This window comes from Gorilla gorilla, chromosome 13, assembly GCF_029281585.2.
Source record: "Gorilla gorilla gorilla isolate KB3781 chromosome 13, NHGRI_mGorGor1-v2.1_pri, whole genome shotgun sequence".
Lineage (NCBI taxonomy): Eukaryota > Metazoa > Chordata > Mammalia > Primates > Hominidae > Gorilla > Gorilla gorilla.
In genome coordinates this window covers 26,095,718-26,115,711 of record NC_073237.2, presented here as the reverse complement: position 1 = coordinate 26,115,711, position 19,994 = coordinate 26,095,718, and the positions used below count along the sequence as shown (strand labels likewise).

The 19,994-nt window shown below is 52.8% G+C and overlaps 1 protein-coding gene across 3 annotated transcripts in view; it reads right to left on the bottom strand.

Moving 5' to 3' along the window:
- PAX5 (paired box 5) overlaps window positions 1–19,994 on the bottom strand; it is a 202,320-nt gene that overhangs the window by 12,951 nt on the left and 169,375 nt on the right. For all 3 annotated transcript variants that reach the window (XR_010130152.1, XM_004048026.5, XM_019034203.4), the window contains exon 9: window positions 1,131–1,217. Coding sequence is in view for 2 of the 3 variants with exons in the window: in XM_004048026.5 (XP_004048074.1) it covers window positions 1,131–1,217 (87 nt within the window). In the remaining variant the exon portion in view is untranslated. The remainder of the gene's footprint in view (window positions 1–1,130; window positions 1,218–19,994) is intronic.

Sequence of the window (19,994 nt, the reverse complement as noted above, 5' to 3'; positions counted from 1 at the left end):
TAGCCACCAAATCAGGTTTGGGAAGGGGTCAAGGCTGAGATTACACGGCCTTTTTCACAGACCTATGGTTTGGCAACTTGAGTTTGAAGACACCAGGTTATGGCTTTTCTGATGAAGCCTGTTTCTCAGTCCTAAAATAATTAAGGATCCGAGGAATTAAACGGTTCTTCCTTAAGGAGGCCTTGTTAAGCTGGGCAGATAAACCTGGGTGGTCTCAGAGGTCCCTTCCATGTCTGACCTTTTACTGCTCGAAGTAGAAAATTCTTAGCTGACTGCTGGGGGAGGGCTCCATGTTGCTGCCTGCAGGCTGATTGGCTGGCTCCACCTCCCAGATGGTGAGTGACATCTTTGAGCCCATGCCTCTACTTCATGTCCCAGAACCTTTAGCTCCAACTGGCACTCACTAGCTGGTTTCATGTAAGGTCAGTCCAACAAAACAGAGGGCTCCCCTTGGCCTTTTGAAAGCTGAGTTAGACTTGCATGGTCTTTGCGGTGGCCCAAATCTTGATGATGTTCACAGATCAGACTGCCACCAGTCACAGACAATCTGCCAATCCAAGGCTTGGGCAGAGGGTGGGCACCAGCTGAGCCCTAAATGGCATGCTTTGTCAGACCTCCAGCCACAGGCAACCAGGTTCTAACAGAGCCGGCTCTGGTGATGTCCATGCAGACATCACTAATCAATCACTGGGCATCAGGGTCTTTATCAAGGTGGTCTCCAGGCAGCCACTACCAGTCAATTCAAGTTGGTATCTTTACTGACACTTATTTAGAGAGTTCTCGCCTGAATATGTCATTATGCTTAAGAAATACAAGTTACTCACAGGTAGGCACTTTTCCTACCTTCCTCTTTCTCCTTCAATGCCCCTTTTTTCCTCTGTTTCCCTTCTGTGCCATTTTTCCTAACCCACCAAAGCATCTGGGGGAGGGAGGAGGGCATGAGCAGGGCTGGAGCACTATTTACTGCCCTAAGGCCCCCATGAAAACACCTGTGCTCCATGTGTCTGGGCAAGCTACCCACCCACCTCAGTGACCAGACCTCAGGATGTCGAGGGACCCAGGCCAGTGAGGAGGCCTGGATGGGGTAGCTGATGGCCCAAGGGCCCCGCAGGGCCTCCGCCAGTACTCACCAAGCAGCCCCGGGTTGGGGAACCTCCAGGAGTCGTTGTACGAGGAATACTGAGGGTGGCTGTAGGGACTCCCGGAAAACTCACTCCCTGTGTGTGGTGGGTGGAGAGAGAAACAGGAACCAAATGTCAAATCCAGTTCAGAAAAGGCCCTGGGTCCCAGCCAGCCTGGTTGCCAATGGCATTTGCCTCTTCTGTGAGTTGCAGGCGCTTTTGTAACCAACAAAAGCAAGTCAGGTCCACATCATCATGGAGTGGGCAGCTGTCACTGGCATTGTCTGTATTTCCCCTCCTTATCAGTGGGAGTGAATGGCAGACTCTCACATGTGTACCATGGAACTCCCATGTCGTTCTGTGGCCCCATGTGCCAGATGTTCCTTGGGGCCATTGGCTCATTTTACATATGAGAAGGCTGATGCCCAGGTCATCTCACAAAATGGTCTTGATACACCTTGCTAAGTTCAAGGCTGCAGACTGCTTGGTTCTCATCCCTGAGTGAAGCCAATCCAGGACCCCAGAATGGGCTCAGTTCTACCCCCCACCTGCTCCTGAGTGGCTCTGGACAGAGAAGCCAAAGGTAACCTCAACCCTAGCCTGGCCCTCTGTGCTGTGAAGGCAGGGGTGGCTGTCCCTGGGGCCTCAGTCTCGTCAGGGAGATGAGACATAAACCCAGGCCCTCTGCCTGGAGGAAGCAGACAGAACTGTGCTGAAATGAAACAACAAGCCAAAGGGCTAGGGGAGCATAGAAGAGGGAGTGGTTGGGGCCTTCTGGCCACTGGGGAGCGGGCAGCTGTTGGCAGCTGTGGGAGTGCTTGGGCAGGAGCTGTGAGGTGTGCCAGGGTGTGATGAGCATTGTGGGGCATGGTGGGACCCGAACATGGTTCACTCCGGCCAGGTGCTCATGGAGCAGTAATACCTGCCTCTGGCACTTCCCTGGGCTCTGGGTGCCCGTCCCAGGAGAGCCTCTTTACTACTGGCCAGGTCACTAGGAGGAGAGTTCACAATTCTGTCCCTTACCACCTTGCTGCCTTGGTCTTGTAGCTGGCAGGGCCTGCCTGTCTTCCCCCATGGCTATAGGGGATCCCAAAGAGTAGACTTCAGCCTGGACTCATCACCAGGTGCCCAGTACCCGGCAGACTGTATTCAGTAGAGGCCCTGGAACAGGGCATGGAAAGCTGGCTGCTCTGGGTACAGAGCATGGGAGCCCTTCCCTACTGGAGGTGACAGGAGTTACATAGCCCCATGAGCCCACTGGTGGCCCAAGCCTGCCTCCACAATCCCCTACAAGGATGCTTACAAAGGGCCGAAGGGTGAGAGATTCCAGAACGGGCCAGCCAGAACCCGGGACCAAGAGCCTGCTCTCTCCCCTACAACCCAAGCCTAGAGGTGGGCCCCTGGGGATCTGCCAGGTGGGGCAGGAATAATGAGGCAGGACTGAGGGGCCAGCCACTCCCACCTCCTAGGTCTAGCTGGCTTTCCCCACACCTCACAACCACAGGCAGAGCGTGTCCATACACACACACACACACACACACACACACACACACACACATGCTCGCGCTCCTCCTCGGGCCTCTCTGGGGGCCACTCCCAGCCTGACAGGCTGAGCCTTCCAATTCTCTGTTTTTTATGCCTCAGTGGTCAGGGTGTCAGGTTCTGGCATGCAGAGGGAGAGCCCGGTGACAGTGGGCTGCAGCCGCCCGGCTCCGGCATATCCATCAGCACCACGGAGCCTCCTCCTCCTCAGGTGGGGGAGTAGAGACACAGCACAGCCTGGAGAACAGGGACAGCACCCTCCCCTCGGGACTCTGAGCACCCATGGAGCTGCCCTATCAGAGGCACTTCTTGACAATGCCGAGCCCAGGGCATATGTTTGTTTAGCATCGCCTCTGCTGCCTGGCCCAGCTCCAAGGCCACTTCTTCCAGGAAGCCTCCCAGATCTCCGGCCCCACAAAGTGCAAGTCTCAGGTCCATCTGGCTGGAGTTAGTTCATTGTGGACATATTATCCATCCCCAGATTGGCTTTGGCTCCTGCAAAGGGCCATAAACAGCTCCCAATTCCTTTATAGGATGTACCTAAGTCAGTGTCACCCACCATCCTCTACCCTGTCCCCACCTTTCTAGCCTTACAGTGGTGAATGTAGAGGTCCTTGGCTACCTTTTCCTCTGGGAAGCCCCTCTCCCACCCCTCCTCTGCCGACCCCAGTCTCCCGTGTGGTTCTGCAGCACTGGCTTTGCCCTGACCTGCAGGGGAATCCGTTGTACGTGGGCATGCTTGGCCCTGCAGGTCCGTTGGATTCCTCTCTGCACCTGTGTGCCACCCTCACCCCAGCTTGGTGCCCAGTCCACAGCAGACAATGAGTGTCTGAACAATCCCTGGTTGCTCACCAGCTCTCTGTAGCATGGGGAAGCCTTCCCTGATCACCGTGTTTAAAAGGGAAGCTCCTTCCACCCCATCTCTCTTTCCTGCTTTTTTTTTCTCCATAGAGCTGATCACAATCCAACCTGTCTTGTTTATCCTGCTTATCTTATTATAATCTGCCTCTTCCACTAGGATGTAAGCTCCATGGGGGCAGGGAGTTTTGCCTGTTCACGTCTTGATCCCAACCTCTAGCACAGGGCCTGGCCTCTAGTAGGCAGGAATAATTATTTGTTGAATGAATGAATGAATGAATGAGACTCCTAGGTCAACCAGGCACACGCTTCCAGAGCAGACTCTCTAACTCAGGCGACAGCTCTCACTGCCTCCGTTATTAGCACCCACAGCCAGGGGTGTGTTGGACACCTGCTATGTGCCAGGATCCAAACCAATTTCTCCTATTCCATTGCCCACCACACCATCCTGCCCCTTGGTGGGAGAAATGAGCCTACCAGGGACTGGCTTGCCTGGTGTGCTAAGAGTGGTAGTGTGGTGGGCACCCCCAACACGGGGCCCCTGCCCTATGAGAGCAATACGCTCTGGGTAAGGGGCGTTTGACCATGTACGGGTCGTGAGGCTGACCTAGAGGCTGGTTCAGCCACCTGCTGGGGACTCTGGGATGGTGTCTGATTATCTGAAGTGCCACACAAGAAGCTGTCTGAGTGTAGGCAGCCCTCACCCCATGAGATCCGGAGAAGCTAGGTCCTTAGTCAACAGTCCAGAGAAGGCCTGGGAACACTTTCTGGGAGTGGAAGGGACCACGTGAACCAGGCCTTGAAGGGTGGGTAGGACTTTGATGGCAGAGAGAGGCGGGCATTCCAGGCACAAGCAAAGGCCCGGCAGTGGGGCTGGGCAGAACGTGGCCCCTGAATGGCCAGGTCTTCCGTGAGGCCCCGCAGAGGCAGCTGCAGGGCAGAGCAGGCGTGGGGCAAGAGTGTAATGCTTTTCTCTCATTAGGGCTGGGATCAACCAAGGCTTCAGACTGGTGAGTGCCAGAATCTGGAGGACAGGCTGGAGGAGGACAGCTTGCAGTCAGGGGGCCCCTCCAGGTGGCTGTGGCCACAGTCTAAGCAAGAGGGACTGGACCTGGGAGATGACAGAGCAGTGGCATCCTTAGGCACAAAATGATGTTCCTCATGTGCAGGAAGGACATTCTTGGGGAAGGAAATGAAAGCCCCTGGTTCTGTCTTTTGTTGCGGCCTCCAGAGGTGCAGCTAACAGGCCCAAGACAAAGATCCCACAACGAACCCCTTTCAGATGACCGTGCCCAGCACAAGGGACACCACGGGCCCTTCACCTCCTTCTAACTGACCCACACTTTTGGCATCTCTCAAAAATACTAACCCCTGGAATTGGGAAACTTTTCTTTACGTATTCATAGAAAAGCTGCTGTGAGTTCTGGTAGGTGCCAGCTTACACTGGAGTGGCTGTCCCTCAGTGGGCAGTGAGACCCGCCTCTGGGAGACACACAGCACATGGCCATTCTCAGAGGTGGTTCCTGGCGCTCTCTGGAGTTGGTCACATGGAAACCCCTAAGAACTCTTTCAACAACAAAACACGTGCCTCCATGTTCTCCATCGGCATTCCCCCAGGAGCAAGCAGTCCCGGGGAGAAAACAGGACTGGGCCCAAAGCCTCATGGGACTGGGCCTGCAGTTGGCACTGTAAACTGGGCCCCAAAATGGTGCTATGGGGGCAGAAGGCAGGTGGGCATGTGGTGGACACAGGCATTCCCGCGGCGGGGCTGAAAGCACGCTCTGCCATCAGGCCCTCTGCTCACTGGTTTTGTGGCCTTGGGCAAGCGATTGAACCTTCCAGGCAGAGCCTCCTCATCTTGAATATGGGCAAAATAAAAGCACCTACATCATAGGATTGGCAAGAAGTAAGTGAAAGAATGTTACTGGAAGAACAAAACTACCTTTTCCCCAGGCCAAGGGGACTGGGGATGTTGGGTGGAGATGGAAGAAGAAAGAGCCTCCTCTGAAAACTAACTGAGGCCCTAAATGTAATTTGATAGCTTTCGGTGGGGCCGGGGGTAGAAGAACATTGAAGAAGTGGGGTGCCCAAGTTCCCATTTTCAGTTGTCTGTTGGGTGTTTAATCTACCTCTGCCATTTCTGCTCACTCACACTCAAATGCCTTGGATGGCCGGGTTGGTGTTTTCTCCCCACATGGAAATCAGAGGAAGGAGCCAGCGGGATTGAGATGAAAGAAAGTGGCTGAAGAACGTCCCGAGAAGCCTGAGCCTGAGGTGAGCATGGGAAAGTGAGCCTCCACCTGGAAATGGGGCAGAAATCTTAAGGACAACATAGGATTTTCCCACTAGGTGGCAAATGAGGGTTTGAATCAATTTTACCTTGATTTCAAAGTGCCAGGTGATGCTGGCCAGCCATTGGGATTATTGGAATCAGAGAAAGGCATGGTGGGGCCAGAGGAGGCAACTGCATGAGCAAAGGCAGGGAGGAGGGGTGGGCAGATGGCCCACGATGGGATTCCAGGGCATCCGGGCTGATACCCCTTCTCTGATCCCCCTTCTCTAGCTGCTGTTGACAGAATTAAGAACAGAGGGCTGGTCCCCTTCTAGGCCATGCTCCAGGCCACACCCAAGGTGTGCTCTGCTCTCTGCTGTTGCCCAGAGCTGCCCACATTGGAGGAGAAGACAGAAAATGGCCTTTGAAGTCACACAGACCCAAGCTCCAGGCCGGCTCTTCCTCTTCCAAGCTGTGTGGCTTTGGGCACATGCATTCACCTGTTGAGTCTCAGTTTCTTCATCTATAAAATGGAGGGAAGGAAAATCCCTACTTGTTAAGCTTATGGAGAAGATCAAATGACTTCACGTTTGCAGATGCTCTTTGCAAACACCTGTGTGGTGGGGACTAGGTACCTTCTCTCATTGAGAGAGAACAAACTCAGAAATTCTGCCCCCACGCAAGCCCTCTGATCCCAGCTCCTCCCCCTGCCCCTTCGCCCTTTGATCCTGGGCAGGTGGGAAGAGGAAACCCAGTGACAGAAAGAATTACAGAGCTGCGAAAGTGACAGAACCGGAAGGGATTGGCGAGATCCACATACTCAACATGCCCTTGTGTCGCAGACTGGGAAACTGAGTCTCAGAAAGGAGAAGGGACTTGGCAGAGGCCCGGCACATGCAGTCCCTCAGAGGCCAGGTAGACAGGAGGGGAGGGCTGCATGGGAACTGTCTGGAAGGTGGCCTTCGGAGGAAAAAAATGACGGCGAGACTAGAAACAGAACGCTGGCAGTCAAGGAGCAGCTCCGAGGCCATGGCACCTCACCCTCACAATAACCCCGGTGAGGAGGACGCGGAGCAGAGGAGCCCGGGCTGGGGCAGAAGGAACGTGGCTTCCCACTGGGCATCTCAAGGCTGACAGTCCCTCCCGGCATTCTGCCTAACCCCGAGCAATGCACTTCTTCCTCCCTTCACGCAACAAATTCATCTTATGTTGAAACTTACCAACCTGTGCCATCACTCATAGTCACAGATGATCAGGCCTGGGATGAACTTTAGAGATATGTTCCCTCAACCTTTCCATCCTCAGGGTCTTCTAGCCAGTCAGGAACAGAGCAGGGCCTGGGACCCTGGCCTATATTCCCAGACCCCAGGGATCCCACCATCCCAAGGAACACCTCGTTGAGCTGGGCCAGCAGAGGAAAGGGAAATCTTCTCATCACACCCTTCTTCACCCCTGATGTATTTGAAACTTTTCAAGCATACAGCAAAGTTGAAAGAATGTTATAGTGAACACCTATGTAGCCACCACCTAATTCTACCATCAATGTTTTCTTATGCTTGCTTGTCATATCGATCTCCATCCCTCTAGCCTTTCTTTCACCTTAATGTGTATTTCATTTCCAAGTAAATGCAAACATCAGTACACTTTCCCCTAAGTACTTCAGCATGCATACAATTAACTGACGTTCATTATTTGTTTACTAGTTTTTTCTTTGGATACAAAATTTACACATAATGAAATACACAAATCTTAAATGTGCTATTGCTGTGTTTTGACAAATGCATAGATCTGTGTGACCCAAACCCCTACCTAGATATATTAATAGAACATTGTCAACAGCACAGAGAGAAAATTCTCTCATACTGAAGAAGGGGGCCTATTGACCAACCGAGAACCCAGCTATCTGGGGATGTAACTGAGTCATCCCTCCATGAACATAGAGCTCTGAGGTTAGCACTGACAGCCCCAAACCCCGATGGGTGAAAGAGCCCCTGACCTGCAAATTCAAAGTTCCTCCAAAGCCATTACACAGAACAAAGCTAGAGGAATGTAACCTCTTTCCTCAAAGACGCAGAGAGAAAGCAGAGCCTTAAGAAATTTCAGACAAATGGTGGGTTTCCCCCAAACAGTACTGTCTTCCAATATAGAAGACGTGACTGTAAAAACCAATGCACTAACTAGAGAACACTGATTAAAATAAAAAGTTTAAAAAGGGGTTATGATAAGATGCACTTAATGCAGCTGTCCTGGAGATCCCAGAGGCAGAAACATCACCAGATTCAGAGGTGTTTTCAGCTTCCCCTTCGCTCAAAGCCCAGAGATGGCAAGAAAGTCAAAGTTTCCTAAAATTCTCAGAAGTGACAGGTAAACGGGCTCAGTATAGCTCTTAATTAACCCAAAACGACACCTGCCAGATGACGGGGATTTGCAGAGCGCACTGGGGGCCGACCCCGTCTGCAGATGGTGGGCTCCCACCTCTGCTCCAGACCTTGGCCGGCTGCAATTAACATATGGAAAGTCTTTCAAAGTGACTTCGCAGCCAAGTTCTGTTTCTGAAGGATTCAAACTGGGCTTAGAGAAAATCTTTGCAGAGGAGGAGGAGGAAGAAACGATTTGAAAAGGACCATGAGGTTTCTTCAGCTCCTCTCCATGGCTTTGCAGAACTGCATGAAATGCCCGGTGGCTCAGGGATCGGCAGCTACCCGGGATGTTGCGGGACCAAACTGTTGATGACCAGAGTGAGCGTAGGCACGGCATCACACGTAGCCACAGCCAGGCTTTCATAATACACATGTATAGACACTCCCGATATACACGTACACATGCATATAATGTATCTGTGTATGTATACGTAATAATATGTATAATATTTATAATATACAGACGTATGTATGTTGGATGTGTACACACACATACACACACGCTGGATTCTGGAGCTGTGTCAAAGCCTCTTAGAGGGAACTTGGGCAAGTCATTTCTCACCAAGTCTTAGTTTCTCATCTGTAAAAGTGGTGTGTTTGGAAGAAATTGAAATAAGTGACCTCCAAGGGCTTTCAGCTCTCAGAAGCTGTCTTCACTGCACCCACGCCAAGCCTCACCCCCTCACAGGCCAAGGCTTCTCACCGTCCCTCTCTCCACAGCAAGACCTTCCTGGGCTCCCAACAGGGAGATGAAAACCTGAGCTCAGTAAAGGTCAGCCTGTCAGCCCCGACAGCCGTGCATCGATCCATTGCTGGGAAAAACCTCTCTCCCACCAGCTCAGGCCAGCCACGAAGGCCTTCAGAAAACCAGAGGGAAGAGAAAAACCGAGAGAGAGGGTGAGCATGAGGGGCAGAATGCACAATGTGTCTCACTTCTGTTTCTCCCGAGAGCCGCGGACCCCACAGCTGGACGGCAGGCCTGGGTGAGCCCCAGGGAACCTGGTGTGGAGGCCAGGACTCTGCCACCCGCCAGCAGTGCGGTGGCCAAGTGGCCTTTCTGGGCCTCAGTGTGATCCTCTGTAAAGAAGAGGCTGTTGTGTCCCCTTCCTGTTGTCTACAACTACAAAAACCCAAATTCAAGGATTCTCTAGGGAATTCAGTGGAAACAAACTCCACTGCTGCATCATGGTGCCTCTGCCACAGGGCACAGGTCCGACTCCACCAGCTGGCCATCCATCACAGGCAAGAGCTGGGGGCCTCGGGACACATGGGGCCAGGAGGAAACAATTGATCGGCTCCTGGTGTTTGAAAGGGGCAAGAATCAGTAGCCACAGGACTTCCATCTATCTAGATCTGTTGTACTTGCCTCCAAGGCTGACCTTTCTTTCTGTAACCTGCCTGGCCCCTGCAGGCATTTCCATTTGAGATCCCTGGCTATGCCATGGCACATTTTGAACAACACTGGTCCAAGTTTAATCCATTCTGCTGCTGTGGTTCTATTCCAAAATTCTGTCCTGTCCTGCCCTCATCTAAGCAAACAATGGGCATGTAAAAATGACCCCCCTGAAGCCTCACTAGGGTGCAAGATAACACCTGATTTGTGTGCATGCGTGAGGTGGGGAGGGGGGTACTGCAGTGCCCTGTGCTGGGAGTGCCCACAGGTAGCACTTTGTGAAGATCAACACCCAGACGGCTCCTGGTGGAGGTCAAGGCCCTTCAGGGGCTGGTTCCCGTGGAGCTTCCCAGCCACACCTCCCACTGCCCACATCCTCCACTCCACCCCCACCCGCCACAAGCCATATTCCAGGCCAACCACACCACCAGTTGTTCTGCACACCTACTCCACGGGGCCGTTTCCATCTCTCATGCTGTTTCCTTCATCCCAAACACCACCTTCCTTCCCTTCCTCATGTCCAATTCTCCTATTTGTCAAGACCCAGCTCAAATACCACCTCCTCCAGGAAGGCTTTCTGGATTAATCATCCCAGCTGAGAGCAGTCCCCCACTGGTCCCTGGGTCCCCAGCCCTGGGTCTATCACTGCCGATGTCCCAGGGCACACAGATTCAGGGCTGTCTGTGACCTGTCTTGTTTCCCCTGCTGTTGGGTCTGGTTTCTCCTCAATCGCAGGAACCAAGGCTGACCATCTGTGACTGACAAGCCCCTGCAGCCCCGCCCCCAGCACAGGGCTTGCCCACAATACCAAGGCAGACTGAGTGAGCACTAAGTGTGCCCAGCAGATGTTCCTTGAGCCAGCCCCTTTCAGAGTCAGAACAGAAAAGGTCGTGAAATCCATGCTAGAAAGAATTAGTGAAACACCAGTCCCGATCTTTGCTAGAAACATGGAGACAGCAAGGCAGAGAAACGGAATAAAATGCACCAAGAGAAGTGGGCTGTGTTTACTGCAGAAACCACCGTGCAGGTCCCATGAGTGAAAAAGGACACTGGTGCTCTCCTGAGCAGCTTAGCTCCCACCTGCAGGCCTCAGTAGGCCTCCCCTGCCACATAATGACAGCACTCAGTTCGGCTCACTTCAAAAGAGCGCAAAAGTACAAGCTAAAATAAAGAGACACAAATTTTCTTCTCTCTTTTTTCCTCTTTTTTTTTTTCAGGCGGAGTCTCGCCCTGTCGCCCAGGCTGGAGTGCAGTGGTGCGATCTCGGCTCACTGCAAGCTCTGCCTCCCAGGTTCACGCCATTCTCCTGCCTCAGCCTCCCCAGCAGCTGGGACTACAGGTTCACGCCTCCACGCCTGGCTAATTTTTTGTATTTTTAGCAGAGATGGGGTTTCACCATGTTAGCCAGGATGGTCTTGATCTCCTGACCTTGAAAATACACAAATTTTCTAAAGGGAGAAGCAAAAAAAGAGCAGTACCAGACTGAAGCTGGATTACAAAGATAGGAAGGCTCTAGGTTTTGTCCTTAGCACCTTTTCTCTGCATCCATTTGGCCACTGGCAGATGCTTGGCCTGGAAACCCGAAGAGTCTCTTTGAACATCCAGAATGTTGCCAGAAGCCCCCATCCCAGGGCCTAACCCACTTGGTCCCAGGTTCTGCAGAGTTGAGTAGGAATAACATTGAACTGCATTCCCAGGAAAATCCAACTCATGTATTCATGATAAGTGTCAAATAAACTCACTAGGTTCTCGTGTGTCTAGCCTCAACTGGGTTTGTTCAGGCAGTCATACACACTTTCCTTGGGTCTACCTGGAGCAACTTCAGAGTTGGAATGAATGATTTAAAAGGTAGGGCATGGTAGAAAGTAACATCTCTCCCCAAGTTTCTAAAGTTCTTCACTGTCCTCCTACGCCAGATTTGGGGAAAACTTATCTTAAGCTTTGATTTGGGGACTATGTTTCACTTTTAGACTCCTATACTGGTGATGCTGTGTATTTTGGTAACTGCATTTAATTCAGCATCCACTGTGGTGCTACTCCATTCAGAGCTCAGAGCTAGGCCCCCAGTAAGGCATACTCAGTGAAATGCGCCTAGGCTTCAATCCTCAGGGAACTGCCTGCATTAAAGGGGATTCTTAGACCCAAAACTAGACATTCGGGTGCCAGCAAAAGGCAAGATGGATTCAGAAGCAGAGTAGAAATGGAAATTCATTCTAGCTAGGGTATCCAGGAAAGCTTCCTGTAAGAAGTGGCTGCAATGTGGGCTGGAGGACATTCAAATGTTGTCATTTAGTGGGTACCGAAATCTGTCCCATCACCTGCCAGCCCAGGCTGCATTGTTGAGTCAAAGTGTACTGCCTCTGTCCCCAGGGAAAGGAGTCCTCACTTTCTTCCCAGAAAGAGGCCAGTAAGCAGGACGCACACGGTGCTGACATGGAATGGGCCACAAAGACACGACTGTCCTTGCTTTCAACTCCCCAACAAGGCAGCTGAGAATGTAGGATACTGGCCGATAAACCCAAGGCTCCTGACAGCTCTGAGCCACGTCATGGTTTTTGTAAATAATTGTAGAAAGGGGAGCGCTGATTTTCTGCACAAGCATTGAGGGCAGGAGTGGCTGCCACTCCATGTTGGTAACTGGGAGGTGGTGGAAAGCCCCTGGGTGTGCAGCCAGTCAGTCCTGGCCAAAGCCCAGCAGCCACTTAGCTGGGCAGCCTCGAAGAAGTCTCCTGAATCTCTGAGTCTGAGTTCCTAATTTGCAGTATGGTAATTACAACACTCAGAGGACTAAATATTGATGCATTTCGAAGTCCTTTGTGAATTAAAAAGTATTATACAAATGTGAGGAGCTATTTGATACTTAGCTCAATCCTTGGCACACAGCACACGCTTTGTGTGTCTATTGCAAAAACGGATACATTGGGACTTTTTTTTTGAGCAAAATTATATTTCAGGATGTTTTTCTCATATTTCAACAAATGCCTAAAATTCTTGATTGTAAGGAAAGCCTCACACTAGGAGTCCAAGTCCCTGATCTCCCGTCTCTACCCATCCCTTCCAGGTTCACTTAGCCTCAGTTTCCCCAAATGGACAATGGCAGGGTGGGAAACAGACAAGATTGGTTTCCAGTCTTTCTGCCACTAAGGAATAGTTTTCCTCCCCCCAATATCTGCCCAAATGACTCTTTGCTTGTTAAAATTATGAATCCAATCCCATACCTTTTAAAAATGTTCTATGAGGCTTTTTCTGTGTTTGGGCAAATAGATAATTTCCACAAGACTGACTGGAAAGCTAAAACCAGCCCCCAGCCTCTATTACTGGCTCCCAGCCTCCATTACTGGCTCCCAGCCTCCAGAAATGGCCCAGCCCCCTCCAGCTTGGAGACCCTCAAACCTCCTGGCACATTCCCAAGGCCTTCAGGAACTCCTTCGCTCAGCCCAAAGCTGACTTACTTTCCTGCGGCCCAGACCTTGGCCTGTCCCTCAGAGCAGCCAGGGATCCTCCTTGGAAGAAATCACCTCCCCTGGCTCTGCTGGGCTCAGCGCTGAGGCCTGAATGTCCCGCCGCTGACTAATGAGACGGAGGGTGAAGGTGTCATACCTTGCTGGGAAGTCGCAGTGCTAGTCCCGACCTGCGTTGCCTGCCATCAAATTTTAATGCTTCTGCTGACATATTTATGGAATGCCTCACCAAGTGTCTGCGAGGAGACCAGACAAGATTTACCTCCACAATTACTACCAGGACGCTCGGGGTTCACTGTGTGCTGAGAACTCAGCAGCACAGAGGCCCCGATTTCCCCTGCGCCCCGAGGAGCGCGCTCAATTCTGCACACCCTTCCTGCCCCCAGCAAGCCAGGCTTGGGGCTGGAAGAGGCGGAGATGAATCAGACACGGTCCCTGCCCACGGAGAGCCCACAGTCTGCGGGAGGGGCAGGCGCGCACATAAATTACTTGCAACCCTGGGAGGCTGGGGCCAGTGCGTTGGTACAGGTACGAAAGGCGGGCCGGGCTGAAGCAGGGAAGGGAGAGTTATTTCTCCTAACAGAGTCAGGGTCAAGGAAGAAGCCAAAGACCCGGGCTGGACCACCCAGCTGCTTCGGCTCTCCTGGTCACTCCTCTGGCTGAAAAAGCTCCCAAGGCCTCTCCCTCCCTCCCCCTGCCAGCCTCAGGGTCTCAGTGGCCCCTCTCCTTCAGCGTCTGCACCCTACATTCATTCCTTTGGGGTTCTCTCTCCCAAGGCTGACTGAGAGTGGGATGTGCCCCCCACCCCGTCCCCGGCTCCTCACCCTTCCTCACTGTGTCCGCAAATTCCTGTAAGTTTTACTGCTCTCCTACAGCAAAGCTGCCCTGAGGGGAGGTGGAGGCGGGCAGGAATAATGCAGTGACCCGAGCCAGTGGCTGTCAAGCCTTGCTGCACATTAAGAATCATCTGGGGCTGGGTGTAGTGGTTCATACCTGTAATCCCAGCACTTTGGGAGGCCGAGGTAGGTGGATCACGAGGTCAGGAGATCAAGACCATCCTGGCTAACACGGTGAAACCCCACCTCTACTAAAAATACAAAAAAATTAGCCAGGCGTGGTGGTGGGCACCTGTAGTCCCAGCTACTCAGGAGGCTGAGGCAGGAGAATGGTGTGAACCCGGGAGGTGGAGCTTGCAGTTAGCTGAGATCACGCCACTGCACTCAAGCCTGGGTGACAGAGTGAGGCTCTGTCTCAAAAAAAAAAAAAAAAATCATCTGGGGGCCGGGCATAGTGGCTCACACCTGTAATTCCAGCACTCTGAGAGGCTGAGGCGGGTAGATCACGAGGTCAGGAGTTCGAGACCAGCCTGACCAACATGGTGAAACCCTATCTCTACTAAAAATAGAAAAATTAGCCAGGCGTGGTGGCACGTGCCTGTAATCCCAGCTACTCAGGAGGCTGAGGGAGGAGAATCACTTGAACCCAGGAGGCAGAAGTTGCAGTGAGCCAAGATTGCACCACTGCACTCCAGCCTGGGTGACAGAGCAAGACTCTGTCTCAAAAAAGAAAAAAAAAATCATCTGGGAAGCTTTAAAAATCCAGATGACCAGGCCATATCTCATACTAGTTCACAGGGAGCTCGGAGTGAGGGGGGCGGCAGATGGTAATATTTGTCGAAACTTCCAAGGTGACGCCAATGTACAGCAAGTTTGAGAGACAGGGGGCAGGGACTCGGTACTCAGTGTGCGGCATGTTAGAGGACGAGCCTCCTGCACCCACCCTCAACTCTATGAAGCAGAATCTGCTCTCTGAGATGATCCCTGATGATTTGGGTGCAATAAAGCTTGAGAAGCACTGATCCATGTTAAAGAGTTTCTCTAGCGTCCTCAGAGGCATGCTGGTGTCCAGTTCCCACGGCCTCTGAAATGGGGCCCCTAAGGAGACTGACTTCTAAGCAGGCAGCCACCATAAGCTAACCACTAAGAAGGGCTGGCTTCTATGGGGGACTCCAGGCAGGCCACAGGGCAGCCACCACCATGACTCAGTGAGCTTGACAGGGCCATTCCATGGAGAGAGCTGAATTAGGATGACCCTCACAGCTCCCAAGGCTGGACCAGGAGGCAGGAGCCCCATGCAGTCCTGTGCTGATGAAGACCCATTTTTTTCTAGGAGATTTATACTTTCATATGTATCCCCTGTGACCAGCCCACACACCTGGCTGAGAGATGGCTCTGCAGGGAGGGAGTCAGCAGGAGGGGAGGGGAGGGAAGAGGAGGGGAGGAAAGATATCTTGGGAGGCCAAGGAAAGAAAAGTGAAGAAACCACCTAAGAGGGCAAACGCAGGGCTCAGTGGGAGGGGCCCAAAGATGTCCTGAGGAGCCCTGGTGGCATCTGCTTTGACACCAGGCCCACTGCAGACAGTCGCAATTTCATCCATCCATTCATCTATCAGATACTGACTGAGGGCCTACTAGGTACCAGGCCTTGAGGATACAGCCCTGAACAAAGCAGATAACAGTCCCTGCCCTCATGGAGCTTATATTCCAGTGGTACAAACAAAACAGTAAACCAGACAAGTAAAAACAAAGCGTCCGGCATGCTAGATAATGATGGGTGCTAAAGAGAAAACATGAAGCAGGAGACAGAATAAGAAATATTGGGAGGACGTGGAATTTTAGATGGAGTGACCAGGGATGACTCCACTGAAAAGGTGACTTTTGAAGAAAGAATGAAGGAAGCAAGAGTTTGCCATATGAATATATGTGGGAAGGGCCCTCTAAGCAGAAGGAACAGCAAGTGCAAAGGCCCTGGGGCAGGAGTGTGGGAGGTGTGTGGCTGGGACAGCCAGGAGACCTGTGTGGCTGGAGAGAAGCCAGGGTGGGGAGGGGGGAGAAAAGGCCAGGGAGGGAAGTGGGGAGGGGGAGATAGGTCAGGACTTTGGCCTCTACTCTGAGTGTGCACGGGAGGGACATGTCCTGACTCCAATTTTCACAGGCTCGCTGAGGCCGCATTGTTGAGAATAGACTAAAGGGTCATGACTGGCAATGGGGAGACCAGGAAAGAGGCTGTTGCAAGGATTTACTGTAAGACTGACCTTCCCACTGAGTGGACAACTCTGGCCCTTTCTATCCTAATGCCACAAGACTGGGAACGGCCAGGCCATGTGGCTATGCAAGCAGAGGGTCAGCTGGCCAAAGCCAAGGGCACTCATGGAGCGGGGCCAGGTGTGTGGAGGCAGCTGGTAGAGGGAAAGCACGCTGGATTCTAGTCCTGCCTCTGCATGACCTTGGGCCAGCCCCTTCCTCTCGCTAAGCCTGTCACAAAAGCCATAAAAATGGGTCCCTACGGGGTTGTGGTGAGGATTCTACGAGAGGATGGGTGTGGAAGCTCTGGGTAAACTGAGGAGGGGTGTGGGTGCGGAGTCTTGTCTGGCCACACACCAGGAAAGCAGGAGGACGATGCATCCCGATTCTCCACTAGGGGGAGCCTGGGCAATTCTCCCGCCCGCAGCAATGAACTTCGCAGGCAGCAGTCCGGCCTTCCTATTTCAGAAGTCCCCAGCACCGCGTTCTGGGGTGGGAATAGATGCGCCCCTGAGAGGTCCTCATGCTGCTTCAGATCCTGTGGTTGGCAGATCACGTTCTCTCCAAAAGATGTTCCACACAGCCCAACAGCAGCGATTTGAGAGGCTGGCACGTGGATCCATCATGCTATGACCCCCAATAAACAAACCAAAAAGATGGAAAGGAAAAGCAACATAGGAAAGAGAAGCCACCCCTGGCTGGGGGCGTTTGGTCTGAAGCAGGTAGGTGGGCGGCTTTGGGTTCAGTTCTGCCCAGGTTTGCGTGCCTGTTTCCCGTCTTGGCCCACAGGTTCTTTAAGGTGGCTCCTTACATGTTCACTGGGCATCTGCCCTGTGCCAGTCTGTATGCTGGGAGCAGGTGATCCTCCGATGCGGCAGAAACTCAGGCTCATGAGCTCCCACCTACTCTCAGGGTCTCTTTCGCCTCTCCATTTATCTGAAGGTTAAAAAGGCCCAATAAGATGCCCTTAAAACAGACCAAGGGGGCAGGCAGGGGGGGCATGCAGGGAAGGGCAGGTTGTTCATTGCACCAGAGTCACCGGCTGACTGGACAAGTGGGGACTGAGGTCCAGCCTGCTCTACAGCCTCCAAACCCCAAGTCCTGGCGTGCGGCTTCATCTGCTCAAGAGAAGGAAGGAACAAGGTGCTGAGAAACAGCCTGGGGACAGCCCAGGGGAAACTTTAAGACAAACCCTATTGCATGATCTCTCCCTCCTGCGGTAGCTGCTTCACACTGCTGTCACAGATCAGGAGAAAAACGTAAGGATAAGTCCAATGGATCTTCAAAGACAGGCCCGCCTGGGTTCTTTTTTTCAATCTGTATTTATTTTATTCTTTTATTTTTTAGAAACAGGGTCTCATTCTGTCGCCCAGGCTGGAGTGCAGTGGCACCAGCATAGCTCACTGCAGCCTCAAACTCCTGGTCTCACATGAGCCTCCCACCTCGGCCTCCCCAAGTGCTGGGATTACAGGTGTGAGCCACTGTGCCTGGCCTCAACTTACATTTATTTAGTGTCAATGATGTGCCGGGTACTATGAGAGGCACAAATCATCTGTCAGGTGATGTCATCATGGCTTTCACTGATGCAGAAGCCGAGGCCCAGCACAGTTCAGGAACATGCTCTAGGGCACATTGCCAGGCAGAGGCAGGCTCCAGCTCTCAGGCCCCTGTGTTTTCTCTTGTTAAAAGGGCTCTAGAACCAGTGAGCCTACTAGGCTCTATCCTGGTACTATCACTTGGGCAAGTTACTCTGTGCAAGCCGATGCCTCCACTTCCTACTCTGTGAAATGGGATAACATCAACAGCAGCCTAATGGGAGCATTGCAAAAAACAGGCAGGTCGGGGAATGAAAGGCAATTAGTGCAGGACTGGCATATAGAAGTGCACAGTAGGGGCCGGGCACAGTGGCTCACGCCTCCAATCCCAGTACTTTGGGAGGCTAAGGTGGGCGGATCAGGAGGTCAGGAGCTCAAGACCAGTCTGGCCAACATGGTGAAACCCTGTCTCTACTAAAAATACAAAAATTAGCTGGGCATGGTGGCATGTGCCTGTAGTCCCAGCTACTCGGGAGGCTGAGGTAGAAGAATTGCTTGAACCCACGAGGCAGAGGTTGCAGTGAGCCGAGATTGCACCACTACATTTCAGCCTGGGCATCAGAGCGAGACTCTGTCTCCCCCCGCCCCCCCAATAAAAGTGCTTAGTAGGTGTCAGCTACTGCTACAAAGCAAGCCCTTTTCCTCACACGAGCCCTGGGAAAAAGACCATAAAAGTGCAGGCTGAGGTACAGAGACAGAAAGGTGACTTCCCTCTAAGGCTGGTAAGCCTACAGGCAGGACTATGGCCAAAGGTGCCAAGTCCTGGTCCATGCAGCTTCTCAGCCTCCCTAATTCTCCACTAGAGCCTGAGGAGTTCCAGGAGTGGACCTGGACAGAGACGGTCCAGGTATGGGGGAGGGCGAGGAGCAATGTGTTAAGTCAGGACTGGAAGACAAAGAGTGGGGAGCAGGGCAGGACTTGAACTTGATCCTTGTGGATGTGCAGGTGGGAGAAGGTTGTGCAGAGTCCTCATGGGGCCACTCTCAGAACCCACCAACTGTGAGGGTCCCCATGCCCCAGCCGGACCCTGAGTCAGGGGACCCCAACGCCACCCTCACCTGCCCCCATCGGCCCAGGCCAGCTAAGGCTGGTGGGCCTGAGCGTGGGCCAGCCTCCCCCCTCAGCCCACCTGCCTGCCTGCTTCTTCCGGCCTGGCCAGCATGGTGGCAGGCCCTGCCTGCTCCCCTGGGAGCCTGCCGCCAGGGCTGATGGCGCTGACGGAGGGAGGGAGGCCGCCAAGCTGTCAGTCTAGAGGTGCCCCTCGGAGCCCCTCCTGGCTGGAGTGAGGAGGGTGGGCCGGCGCCGGAGCCGGGCTGTCAGGGCCTTCACAGAGACGAGGCCGGAGAGGCGCTGCCTGACAGCTCGCCCACCGAATTAGGACCATTTGCATGCTAATTTCCAGCGCTCTAACGGGCTGGCAGGCGGGCTGGGGTGTGGAGAGTGTGCAGAGAGAGGCACCGCGGCCTCCCCGCCCGCGACGGAACAATGCTTGACTGATCTAGCTGCGTTAACGAGCAAATTATGGTAATTTTGTTATTACAAATGCATAGAAATTTCCAAAGCAGGCAGCCATTCAGGGCAGCTCCCTGCTCCTCCCCACTCCTAAATACAGAGCCCCCTATTTGGAAACACAGGCCAGGCACCCACTTCAGAGACCAAGATTTCCAGGTGCTTCCCTCAGTTCTCCCAGGGAGGCCCAGGGTGAGCCCGGCCAGAGCATCCATCGGGTCAGCAACCCTCAGCTTCTGAGCTCCCCACACCTTGCCCTCTTGTCCCCCAGTAGTCTCTGCCTAGCCCCTGGGCCTAGCAATCCTGCAGAACCTCCACATACAAGCTGGTTTCTTTCCATCTGAGCAGGTAGCATGGGCGATTCTCCTAGGTCTTGAGAAATTCATTCAGTCATTTCTGTGCCCATTCTTTGAACTAGGCCCAGCACCCAGGAGGGACTCAGGGATTGTCTGATGAATGAATAAGTGAGTCAAGGAAGAAGGGAGGAAGGGAAGAGAGGAGGGAAGGCAGCAGGAGAGGCTGGGGAGAGAGGGAGAGAAGGAAGAAATGGAGGAAGACCAGAACATATTCCGCAAATGAAGACAATCAGGAGACCCCACACGGCCAGCTCACTGGTGGTATAATTAATCCAAGACTTCACCAGCGGAGTTTATTTGCCAACTAGTAACCTCTCCCAGTATTTATAATTGTCCACTGTCAAAATCACAATTTGCCCCAGTTTTTCTGGTAGTCTTCTTTTG